General features: G+C 38.5%; 1 protein-coding gene across 1 annotated transcript in view; it reads right to left on the reverse strand.

Moving 5' to 3' along the window:
* MYO1B (myosin IB) overlaps positions 1-13280 on the reverse strand; it is a 179305-nt gene that overhangs the window by 28839 nt on the left and 137186 nt on the right. The window contains exons 15-18 of the mRNA XM_049773173.1: positions 12108-12170; positions 7984-8184; positions 6579-6805; positions 2216-2416 (exon numbers count right to left, since the gene is read on the reverse strand). Coding sequence (XP_049629130.1) covers positions 2216-2416; positions 6579-6805; positions 7984-8184; positions 12108-12170 — 692 coding nt within the window. The remainder of the gene's footprint in view (positions 1-2215; positions 2417-6578; positions 6806-7983; positions 8185-12107; positions 12171-13280) is intronic.

Here is a 13280-nt window from a genome sequence, read left to right on the forward strand (position 1 = left end):
TAAAAAAAAGAAAAACATAAGAGTTTTCTGAGTTACAAAAAATTGTTTATCACATCTTAAATCATGTTATCAGGTTCTTGGTGGCACAAAATATGGCTTAATTTCAGAAAGCATCTCCAAAGAATTTTCAAGTGGGATCCCACAAATTAAATATTATAAAAGCTAAAAAACTTGAAGTAAACTACAAAATCTAAGAACACTTGATATTCAAACTAATGTTTTGATTTCATCCACAAAGGCAGTATTTCTGTCCTATATGCCCAGAACAATAAACCAACTAGGGTCAAGAGGGTAGTGTGGAAAATTCAGATCTATTTTAAAATCTCTTGATTCATATATTCATGTATTGAATCATATATTTGATTCAAATTGCTTCTGCCCAAGATCTTGGCCATAGTCCGAGAAGCACTAATGGGCTAAAACAATTAGGCATAATAATAAATAGGTCTCAGGTGGAGAAAACCAGGTCTGGACTCAGCCAAATATCTCTTCCCTGGATTTAGGCTTCAACATCAACTCCATAAAAATGAAACATTATCTAAGCAACTTGAGGCTTAGTGCCAGAGAGGGAGTGAATATTCTGCAAGTATATTAGGCATATGCTAACCAGAATACCTGGAACATTAGCTGAGGGGACTACTTGAAGACTATCTGTGTCTTCCATTATTGTGATATTAAACTACAAGCATCAGTGGCCACATCATGATGATGATGCTTCAGTGGAAGGCCAGAGCCAATGAAAATATGAAAGCAGAACTAATATAACAAATGCAAACCCTCCACTCCTGCCTCACCCAGGTAATTGTTATGCAGATCCTTCTAAACTTATCCCCAAGAGAGCAGATGGAATCTGCAGCAAAAGGGGCACTGCTCAGCCTTCAAAAGCTGAAAATGACTGTAGAAGCAAGGGCTGGTTCTCTTCTGGAAGTTATCAAGTTCTCTGTGTATGGGGACAGCTGAAAGACCAACAGAGCTACGCTCACCTGGCCTGGATGTTTGTGTAATTCAGAGAAGATGAGTAGTTCTGGGTCTATATTGTCATTTCCAAGTCAGCTTTACTAGTAGAAATAACACTGGCAAACCAACCCAGAGGTTCCCAAGTATATTCACTTGACTGCCTACTTTTTTTTAGGAAAACGAAGAGTGCTCTCCTGGAAATCTACCTTTTTTTAAGCCTACTATCAGAAAGTAGTGTTCAGCTATATCCAAGGCCCCTGGATTTTTAAGCACTCCGCGTTAACTTTCCTCACCTGGGGAAGCACTAATTTAAAACATATTCCATGGGGCCAGAGTGGTGGTGTAAGCAGTGGTGGTAGTGCCCTCGCTAGCCTAGGATAGACTGCAGTTCGATCCTCTGGCATCCCATATGGTCCCCCAAGCCAGGAGTGATTTCTGAGCACATGGCCAAGAGCAACCCCTGAGCATCACCAGGTGTGGCCCCAAACAAAAAATAAACAAAAAAAACAACAATAACAAAAAAATTCCTGTATCTACTTCTTTTTACTTATTTAATTAGTTAATTAATGATCTATTTTCAGGTTGAGTCTCAATCTTACAATGTTCCAACAGCTGTCCACCACCAGTGACATCAGTTACCCTCCCAACTTTTCACCCCCACCTCCACTCCCACTATGGCAGACACTTCGTTTGTCAGTCTGTCTGTCTCTCTTAATCTGGGCTAATGTCTCATCCCTTCCTACAGATTGTCTATAGTCCTCCATAGAAAAGTGGAAAGTAGGGACAAAAGCAAAAAGATGAAAGTAGTGATCCCAGATGCTTTGAATTCCATCTTTCTGTGTAAGGTCTACATTAATCAAGGCCCAGGAGTACAATAAGTGATAGAGTGCCTATCTTGTAGACATGGAATTTAAGTTTAATTCTCCACAACGTCCCATATGCCAGCAACAATTATGCTTGCAACAAAATTAATTCAAACTCTGGTTTACCAACAACCAAGTCTGACCAATCTATACCCATAATCACAACAATAACAACAATGAATGGAAATGGAGAGAAAATACCAAGCCCCTATAATAAATCAAGAATTAGCAAAAATGATTTCCCCATAAAGAAAGTTCTAAATAAAGGTTACATTTAAAATTTATATTTACATTTAATATTCTCTAGAGACTACTCAGCCCTTCAGCAAGTAAAGAAAACAACACATACTTTCTGTGCTTTCAAATATCGCTATTAGATATTATAAAGTTCTTACCTTGCTGGTCCCTTCCAGTGAGGCCATGTTTGTTTACAAAGCATTTTATATCTCTCTAGGCAAGGTTCATAGGCCTGCCTGAAGGCGTAGCCTGCTCTCCGCACACGAACATTCTCCAGGAGACCCAGGTACCTGATCTGATGGCATACTAGCGCTTCATTGAAGATGTGTGCTGCTTTCTTATCATTTGGTTTGATACACCTGAAGGACAGAAAGATTTTACCTTTCAATCACACCTTTTCTGAATCTGCCCAAGTTCTATTATATATATATACACACACACACAATTATTTCCTGATGATTATAATTCTTTTTTTGTTTGTTTCTAGGTCACACTTGCCTGCACATATAGATTATTCCTGATGGTGCTCATTAGATCATATGGGGCACTGGCGTTAAACCTGGGCCAGATGCATGCAAGGAACATCCTATCTGCTATACTATTGCTTTGGCCTATGATTATAATTTTTTTGAGCAAAATGAAGCTGGAACTGTGGGGAAATCACGTCTACAAAGATTTGCCTATAAGCCATATACATGCAATACTAATAAATGGTATATATCCCCATAAATGTGTTTTCCTTATAATCTTTTTGTTTTGTTTTGGGGCCACACCCAGCAGTGCTCAGGGGTTACTCCTGGATCTGCACTCAGAAATCTCTCCTGGCAGGCTTGTCAGACCATATGGGTTGCTGGGGATTGAACCCAAGTTCGTCCTAGGTCCACAGCATTCAAGGCAAATGCTCTACTGCTGTGCTATCACTTCGGACCCCCTTATGATTTTAATATTTAATTTTTTAGCTTAAAGACTAGAGTATACGATACACATAACAAAATATATGTTAACTATAGATGTAATCAGTGTCTGGTCACACCGAAGGAAAAACACCCAAACTATTAGTAGTTAAATTCAGGAGGAGCTAAAAGTCTTGAGCTTGAGACAGAGCTCAATGGCTGAGTGGTTCAAGGTCCTTAAATTAGGGCTGCTATTCTGAGGACATCTAGTTATTTTTAAAAACAACATAAAAATTTTACAATAATTTAAAAATAAATGCAATACTGCATACAGAGCAGTTCAGTTCCCCTCCCAAATTATAATATATAAAAATACACGAATGAATGACAGTAACATGCTAGCTGAAAGTCGTCTGACAAAAAAAGGGCACAAAGTGTCTTATTCCATTCAGATGAAATTTAAGCTCCTATCTGGGGAGAGAGAGTGGAGAGTGAGATGGAAAGAACTAGAAAACCTGATAGTTATACAAAGAATATGCATACAAAAGACTCAAACAAGTTGTATCTTTAAGACTCGTGGGCATTACAGTATCACCAGCATAAAGATCATGGATATTTTTTTTTTTTTTTGGTTTTTGGGCCACACCCGGCATTGCTCAGGGGTTACTCCTGGCTATCTGCTCAGAAATAGCTCCTGGCAGACACAGGGGACCATATGGGACACCGGGATTTGAACCAACCACCTTTGGTCCTGGATCGGCTGCTTGCAAGGCAAACACTGCTGTGCTATCTCTCTGCCCCCCCCCTTTTTTTTAATATTCTTTATTTTAAAGTTGATTGATTGGTTTTTGGGCCACATTTGGTGGTGCTCAGGGGTTACTCCTGGCTCTGTGCTCAGAAATTGCTCCTGGCAGTCTCAGGGACCATATGGGATTCTGGGAATCAAACTGGGTCCCTCCTGGGTTGGCTTCATGCAAGGCAAATGCCCTACCACTGTCCTATCTCACCAGCCCCATCACAGATGCTGTTAACTTCCTATCTCTTCTTTTACTGTTCAAGGGAAGATGGCATTTCCTAGCCTCCTTTGCCTATGGATGAGGCCACAAAACTAATAAAAGTTCTGATTATGAAGAACAGCGTGGAAATAGCTTAAGTCACTTGAGGGTGTGACTCTAAAAGGACAGTTTTTGTTCCCCTTCAGTTCTATGAATGGCTCACTAGGAATGCAGAAGCAGCCATCTTTCATGATACTTATGGAAGAGGGATCAGTAGAGCCACAAGGTACAGTGCATGCTCCTAGTTTTGGAGCCCTAACTGGAATCATCACACAAGAACTAGTTGGGCTTAAGTCATTCTTACTTTTCAATCTAATTGCAGCAATTTCTGTATCTAAATGAATATATCATCCAACATTTATGGATCTATTTGCCTTGCTATAACTGTCAAGTAAATTCCACACACATAATATGTGGTCAATTCAATTGTACTGCATTTGATCTTGTTTTATATCTTCCTTTTTACATTTATTTTATTATAATACTCGGTTTTGGAGTCACACCCAGTGATGATCAGATGTTAGTCCTGGCTTTGCAGACAGGAATTATTCTGAGCAGTGCTTAGGGGACCACAGAAGATGATGCCAAGGATCAAACCCAGGTCTGCTGTATGCAAGAAAAATGCTCTACCTGCTATACTATGTCTCTGGTCACTTACCTTTTACATTTATAAAAGAATGGCCACTCTTTGGCTTTAAGTATAGACAAATAGGCCAATGTAAAAAACTTGTGAATTTATACCTAAAATGCTACATATGCATTCAAGAAATATCTCACAAAGGCAGAAAAGCAATTTAATTTAAAATTTCATTTTAACATATGGTGTCAAAGCATAACATATGAATAAAAATCTATACCTTAACATAAAATATGAAATTCAAAACATTTTAGATTAAAAATAAAATGTATAATAATATAATCATTATATTGGATTTAATTCAAACTAAAAGGGAAGTTCTGGGAATGAAGAAAGTTTCTTAAGAGATAAAACTCTTCCATGTTACCAAGCAATAGTACAATGGGTTGGGACATTTGCCTTGTACATGGTCGACCCAGGTTTGATCCCGGGCATCCCATGTGGTCCTCCAACCTTGCCAGGAGTGATTTCTGAGCACAGAGTCAGGAGTAAACCTGAGCAAGACCCCCCAAATTACAAAAAATAAACTCAGGTTTTGGTGGTAGTTATTAAATGTATACAGTGGTGAAAAAAATAATTGAGCTATTAACATAGGGTCTATACCTGTTATCTATGAAAATTACACTCCCATGAAACAGTTAAATTATGTATTTCCTAAAGATGCTTCAATTGAAAAATGATAAAAGCAACTAATTAGTTTTTTTATTATTTCTATCCTTGAATTCAGGATATTTATTTATTTATTTATTTATTTATTTATTTATTTATTTATTTATTTGGGCCACATTCGGTGATGTTCAGGGATTACTCCTGGCTATGCACTCAGAAACGCTCCTGTCTTGGGGGACCATATAGTACGCTGGGGGCTCGAACCGCGGTCCCGTCCTAGGCTAGCATGAGCAAGGCAGATACTTTATCGCTTGTGCCACCGCTCCAGCCAGTAAAAATAGAGTATTTTTAACTGACTGTAACCAAACATGGGGATTTTGCCTACTTATATCTTTTAGTAATATAAATATCAGTTATGGTCTTCACATTAGTTTTTTCCTAACTGAATCTACAAAGTCAAATACAGAAGGAAGGTGTGTGTATGTGTGTGTGTGTGTGTGTGTGTGTGTGTGTGTGTGTTTAAATCTGATCTGTTAGATACATACCTCCCATTCTGTAGTTCAATATACACACATAACATTTCACCACACAGTAACACAGATTTCACAGTATTTCTGTAATAAACTGAGGTATAACCACTGGGTGAAACAAATAAAAAAAAGCAAAAATGTGCCCCTGCTACTTAAAAGTAAGGCATGAGGGGCATGCAATGAAACACACTACAAATTCTAAAGCTAACTGGTCTTTGCTGAATTTGAAATTGCCCTGTTTAAGATACCCTTGAGCGCAAAGGCACAAAAGGCTTTTTAATGAGTTATTTTCCCTTCACTGGGAAAAAATTAAAATTGCTCTAGGAATCATTGGTTTTCCCAGGCTGTCATTCTCACAAGAAAGAAAAGAAGTATTTATTTCCTTAACACCACAGTTCTAAGAAAAGTTCCACTAGCTTTAATACCAAACTCAAGGTAATATAACAAGAGTCTGAAATGAACCTTACAAGTCTTAGGTGAAAACATTATTCGTCTTCATAAAAAATTTCACATTTTGATAGACACAGACACACACACACACACACAAAGCTGAGAATAATACCCTTTTCTGTGCCAACAATCCATTCCCTCTCACATACTTTCCTCTCCTTTTTTTAAAATTCCTTATTTTCTGGAGGAGAAGGAGGAACAGCAAGTATTTTTTCAACAAACAGTAGAGTATACTATTTGAGCTATAGGTGCTTGAGTCACACTGGAACTTAAGCAACCAGGAAAATGACCCTCTGAGAAGGGCCTCTACAGATGACCTGTCTGAAGCGGTTGATGTGTGTAAATACCTAATGTAATTCGGATTCTTGGTCTGTAGGTTTTTCATCAGGGTGGCCACGGAGGACTTAAACTGTGAGCCTGCAGTTGGAGGTCGCTTCAAGTTGATCTTGGCAGGATTCCCCTCAGGGAACAAAGACTTCACGAGGGTGTGGCTGGCCTTCCACATGGCTTGGGACAAGTCACGGTAGAGTAGGTCATTGTTTTTGTCCACAAATCCTTCCACCTGGTATAGTACCTAGGAGCAACAGACAAGACTCAATGGTTGACAGGATGCATGTCAGTGTGTCCAAAAATATTTAAAAATATTCCAAGAAAATCTATATTTCAGCTGCATCAGAAAAGCCTCAACACATTAGTCACATGCTAATACTGAATTAGCCTCCCAGTTTAAATCCCATCTGTCGACATCCCAGAAGAGCTCCAAATACATTCTCTTACCCTTCAGGATTTGCAATAATAAACTTCCCCAAATGTTATCATAACATTTTCAGAGAATTTTCGTTTTCTCTGTAGTTTTGAAGGGTTTACTTTTATTTGTCTTAGTTCACACATGTCCATTCTAGTCAATTTAGAAGCAGACTGGAGAAAAGCAAGCTAGTGAGAAGACCGATATATTCACAGACATCCAAAGCCGAAAGAGAAATTGACGGATACATTGATTCATCTATTTCTTTTTTGTTTTGGAGTCACACATGGAGGTGCTCTGGAGCTTCTCCTGGCTCTGTGCCAGGGGCAGATATGCAGAGTTTGTATGTACTCAGTCAGTTAAGCCATTTTTCCAATACAGAACATTCTTTTTACAGTGTAGGCTAATGTAAAGGAATTTAAAATTAATAAAACCTATTAAGTTCCAATATTTAAAAGAAAAAAACAGCAGGAAGTGCTCAAGAGAGTGAGGTTACTCTTAGCAAAGCTCAGCTTAGCGTGCTCAGGGAGCATCATGTCATGTCTGGTGGAGCAGGGGGACGAAGGATCCAGTGGTGTTGGAGAATAAACTTGGGGCCTTGCACATACTAGGTGCATATTCTACCACTCCTCCTCCAAGCCCTAACAATCAGAAATAAAAAAATAATTCTAGTTTCATCTATATTGACTTTTTCAATAAATAAGTATTAATGCCTTTTTTAGTTCTTGGTAAATCTCTATTTGTGCTATTGCTAGATTTATTTTAAGGGTAACTCAGAGATGGAACATCATAAATACCCACTTTTGAAACATAGTTCATGAAGTCCTCCCATTTTTGTTTGACCTCTAAATAGGTAATATGACTTTTTTTTTTAACACCCTGCCATTGACCATGAATGGATTCTTTCATCAATTGGCTTGATTTCTCCTTGTTAGTGGGCACTGCTGAGAATGCCCCTCTTTGAGGGAGAATCTTGCAGCCTCGATGGGTGCCCCTTTTCCCCGTACCTTGCCCGCATAATGCTGAATCCTGAAGCAGCTGTGAGGCAGGGACGTGTCATTGAGGAATCGGGAGCATTTGCTCATTCTGCTCTCAAAGTGCTGGTGGGTGGCGCAGACCTGGTTCAGCTTTTCCAAGAAGGTCTCATCAGTGACCGTGCCCGGCCTCAGGCATTCCTCATCCAGCATGGCCAAAATTCCATTTGTGTTCTGGGAGAACGGAAATAAAAAAGGTTTCCTTCCTTCCTCAATGCATTCTTTTAATGATTATTCCTAATTATACCACCAAACACAATCAACCTAAGTCACCAGAAAATTCCATCCAGTTGCTACAAATAAGCAGAGGATCAAGACCACAGAAAAAAGTCACTACAGTTTTCCTCTTCTAATGCATCTCAGGTGTGTAGTAGTGTGTGTGTGTGTGTGTGTGTGTGTGTGTGTGTGTGTGTGTGTGTGTGTGTGTGTGTGTGTGTGTGTGTTTGGGGAGGGGGTGAGTCCCTGTTTCTCTTCCCCTCCCATCTGCTTCCCCTACTGAATGGGTCTCCTGGGTAACCTTAGGCACTTTAGCTGATGGAAAACATAAATTCATTTTAAGATAAATGGCAGGTTCAAGCTCCAAGATGAGAGGAATGGCTTTAAAAATTTTAAGAAACAAAGGTAGCAATCGTGTTTCTAATGTGACCATAAATCCCCAAATCATTGTTATTTCAGTTATCACTGGAAATGTGGAGATGGAATTGGTGTCAGATGTTGCCAAATTGTTTGTGTTTTCAAAATAAAGCTTATCATTGAATAAAGTTCATGATATGATCCAGAATGCTGCCTTTCATGATTGATGCCATCAAGCTGTGTTTCAAAAATCTACTGTTTTGTTTCTTTGTTTTTAGTTTTGGGACCACACCATGTGGATTTCAGGAGTCACTCCTAACTTTGTACTCAGAAATCACTCGTGGTGGGTTTAGGGAACAGTTGGGATACTGGGGCTTGAAGCTGGGTCAACCGAGTGCAAGGCAAACTGCCCTACCCATTGTACAATCTCTCTGGTTCCTCCAAAGTCTGTTTGGAATACAATTTCTCCATATAAAATTTCCAAATGGATGTTAAACATAGCATTTACTATCAGTGCATTCAGATTCCATGATCATAAGCATCCAAAAAACAAACAAACAAACAAACAAACAAACAAACAAACCTGCAGTGGGTTTGGATATGCCAAATAAAAAATTGGGAATCTTTTACTGAACAAAATAAAGGGGAATGTTCCTTCAACCACCCCTCAGGGTCCCATAAGCAAGCATCCACTCCACCCACAAAGAGTCGCACCCACTTCAATCATGGCAACCACCCCCCACCCCCCACCCCACCCCCCCACCCCCGCTTTTCTTTCTTTCTCCACACAAGGCCCTGATATCCTCTGGCTTGTGTTTATTCATTCCACACAAAACCGAAGGAAGTGTAGGACTCTCAGAAAATCACGTGGCTCACAAGAGCTCTAGAATAAACATGATTGTTGCTTCATGCTGGAAGGGAATATTTCCTTTAGGTTATCAGGCTCCTCCCATCACATGAGTTTCTTCAATCATATAGACAAGGGGATTTCTGCCTGAGGTAATTTAGTTAAATTAAGTTTTACCTCCAGGTGTGCCCCACCCCACCCCACCCCACCTCTTTTTAAAGAATATCATTCTGCTTCTCAAGGAAAAACATTATGTGCAGTGTACGGTTTATGATGGGAAGAAAAAAATGCCAGTCATGAATTCTGGAGGTTATTTTGTAAAGCAAATGACTGGCCACTAAATTTGCCAGAAACATTTTCAGGAAATCCATTGATTTTCCAGATTCAGACAAAAATTCTGAATTGCTTTAGCTAGAAATGCAATGGCCACACTAACACCTGTTTGAAATTTTCAAAGTGACTTTTTCAGTGGAAAGTAGTAATGATTTATTATTTTTTGTATGTTCCATTTCATCAAAGATAGAGCTTTCAAAAGTATTTCTCAAAACTAAGAGAAAAGATATTGGTTAATTACAGCTATGAAAAGGATTAGCAAAGATGAATAGGAAGTGATTTGCTCCTTAGCGACTGTGATTGAGATCTTGAAATCTAACACCCACCACTGTCAGTTACAAAGACAGTAGGACAAGAAGTCCTGAACTGTTTCAAATTACCTTGTGACAATCAAGGCTAGTAGTGAGTAATCCTGAGCATAAAACAAGCTCCATATTTTCACACAGAAATCAGCCTTCCCACAACTAACTTAAGATATTATAACCACAAAATATGATGTACAAATGAAAATCTTGAATTCAGAAAGCTTACAATCAAGTAACCAGCACTTTTCCAGACATTAAGCATCTTTAATCCATTTACATTCTTTTTCACCTAAACCACTGTCCGGCCACTGTCACCTCTAGCCAGAGACATTTGTATCATCTCTCTCCCTATGTAAGTTCTCAGAATCATGGCAAGGCCAACCCATGATCATTCCACTAAATTTAGGTCTGGAGGTCATCCCTTTATTCTCTTTTATTTTCATCTGACCACAGTTTGGTGAAAAATTTTTTTGTTTGTTTTTTTTTTTTTGGGTCATATTCGGCAGTACTCAGGGGTTACTCCTGGCTCTATGCTCAGAAATCACTCCTGGCAGGCTCAGGGACCATATGGGATGCCGGAATTTGAGCCACTGTCCTTCTGCATGCAAGGCAAATGCCCTATCTCCATGCTATCTCTCTGGGTCCAGTTGGTATGATTGACCTCTCAGATCATCAACTTTAAGGCATGTTCAATGTATTAAATTGGCAAACATATTTTGAAAAATTATAACCACTATAGTAATACTTAACATTTCCATTGTGAAAATATAACTGCCATTTTTTTGTTTTTGTGGATATACTCCTGTAATGTTTAAGTTACAAACCAGGCTTATTGACGCTATTCATCATACCCAGATCTGGTTAATCTTCTAACATTCTGAATGTTTATGCCCTTTAACCAATACCTCCTATCTCTCCAGTCCCTAACTACCACCATTCTACTCTACATCTGTAAGACATTTTCTAATTCCATAAAGCAGTTATATAAGCTTTATTCCTAGCAAGCTTATTTTATTGAGCATAAAGCCACAAAGCTTGCCCATGCTATAACCAATAGAGGATTGCTTCTGAATGGCTAAATAATATTCCATCATAACATATATTTACATATTTACATATAAAACAGACACATGTGTATCATATATCTCCTTCAGTCATCTATAGACATTTAGGTTGTTTCTGTGCTTTGACTATTGTGACTAATGCAATTAAAAAGGAAATACAGTTATTTCCTCTTCCTTTTTTTTTCTTTCCTTTGGATAGAAACCCAGAAGTTAAATTGCTAGACCACATTCCACATTTTAATTTTTTGAGGACCGCCTACACTATTTTCCTTAGCAGGTGCAAGAATTCACATTCCTCTTGATAATACATAAAGGGTTTCCTTTACTCTGCATCCTCACCAATAATGATCTGGTTGATGACACCTATAGAATATTTTAAGGGACTGGAGCTATAGCATAGCGGTAGGGCATTTTCCTTGCACGTGGCTGACCCAGGATGGACCTAGGTTCTATCTCTGGCATCCTATATGGTCCCCCAAACCAGGAGCAACTCCTGAGCATCACCGGGTATGGTCCAAAATCCACCCCTCCCCCCCAAAAAAAAAAGAAAAAAAGAATAATATTTTAAAAGGTTGCTAAAGTCTTAAGAAATTCGGCAGGTAGTTTCAATTGGCCGGATCTTTACATCAGTTTCAAGTCTCCTCTAATTACCAGTCACATTTCGAGGAGTTGGGAATCAGACCTGGGCTCCAACACAGTGGTCAGGCTGGATTAGCTCAGGGTACCTGAATGCCATAAACAGGTTCTGTGACAGGAAACACGATTGGATGATGACGGCTAATTATCAAAATGTTTAGCTATGTGTGCAAAGGACTGTGTAGGACTCCTTAATGGTCTAATAAAGCCACTGAAATTCTACAGTTCCCTAAACAAAGGTGCCAAAATACTAAAACTTGACATAAAAAGGAGAGAAATAATTTTAAGGAAAGAATCACACATTAAGAAATTCTTGAGAACATTATACCCAGCACTTACATTTTCTATGAGATCACAAATGATAGCATTGTTGAAATACTCAATGTGTGTCCACTCAATGTCCTAAAAAACAAGATGGAACAAAGTCAAATCCCATAAAAAGACACAAAATTATCAGCTAGAAGACACTTTTACAAACGTTTAGTCACAATTCACTTCCTTTCTGAACGTTCCCTTTTAAAAAGCAGAGCCACAAATACTATTTCCAGTTCCCAAAAGTGTTTTAGTGCAGTTATGTCTCCTCACAAGGCTCTGATGGAAGCATGCCCCCTTGACCTGTATGACTGTCTCCCATTCCACTCTCCCATCTCTGGCCATTTCCCATGCCACTTCCCTGTCCCACAGCCAAACATTTATTCAACAAACCCTTGGCTCACTATTACTCTGTGTATATTTACAAAGTTTATAAGGAAATAAGCCAGAACTTGACCCCAAGAATCCAAGGCCTAGATTTTCAGTTCTTAATTTGTAATCACCAGGAAAAAAAACTAATTTTATAGTCAATCCCTTATTGTAGAGGAGTTAACCTTTCAAATGTAAAAAAAAGTCCAGTCAATTTTTCAAACATAAGGATTTGCAAAAATCTATGCAATGAGTCTTATTGCTCATTACATAGACAAATTTCCTCAGATTCTTCTGCCTCTGCTGAACCTCCTGCCCATAAGTGTAAACAGTGCTTTTTCTTCTTAGAGGAAGAAATTTCATTCATACAGCAAGAAAGGAGACTTCCTATATACTTTTAGAAGTGTTTGAGACAAGCTGTTTTAAGTAACAGATCAAAGACTGGGCATTCTCTTTATTATGAGAAGACAGGAAAAGAATGAATCTGGCTTTTAGGATGTTTATGTTACCAAAAGGTGCCTGACAAGTGTAAAATTTTCTAAAACAGATGCAACATTTATGATTTAGCTTTCAAGTGAATGGATTATTTTACTAAGCCTCTGGGGAGAACAATCACATTAGAAAAATCAACAATGAGAGAGAGAATTCAATGTTCTTCATGAGATAAAGTGATACTATGGAAAAATAAAAAAAATTAAGTAAAGCTACTGAAAGATTAAGACATAAGTGGAAAAGTACAAAATACAGAGTAATGAATTAATTCAAGTTATTTCTGAAATAATGAAGAGTGAAAACCATGTATGTTTTAGAATTAAGATAGAAAGGACTATG

This window comes from Suncus etruscus, chromosome 5 (genome assembly GCF_024139225.1).
Source record: "Suncus etruscus isolate mSunEtr1 chromosome 5, mSunEtr1.pri.cur, whole genome shotgun sequence".
Classification (NCBI taxonomy): domain Eukaryota; kingdom Metazoa; phylum Chordata; class Mammalia; order Eulipotyphla; family Soricidae; genus Suncus; species Suncus etruscus.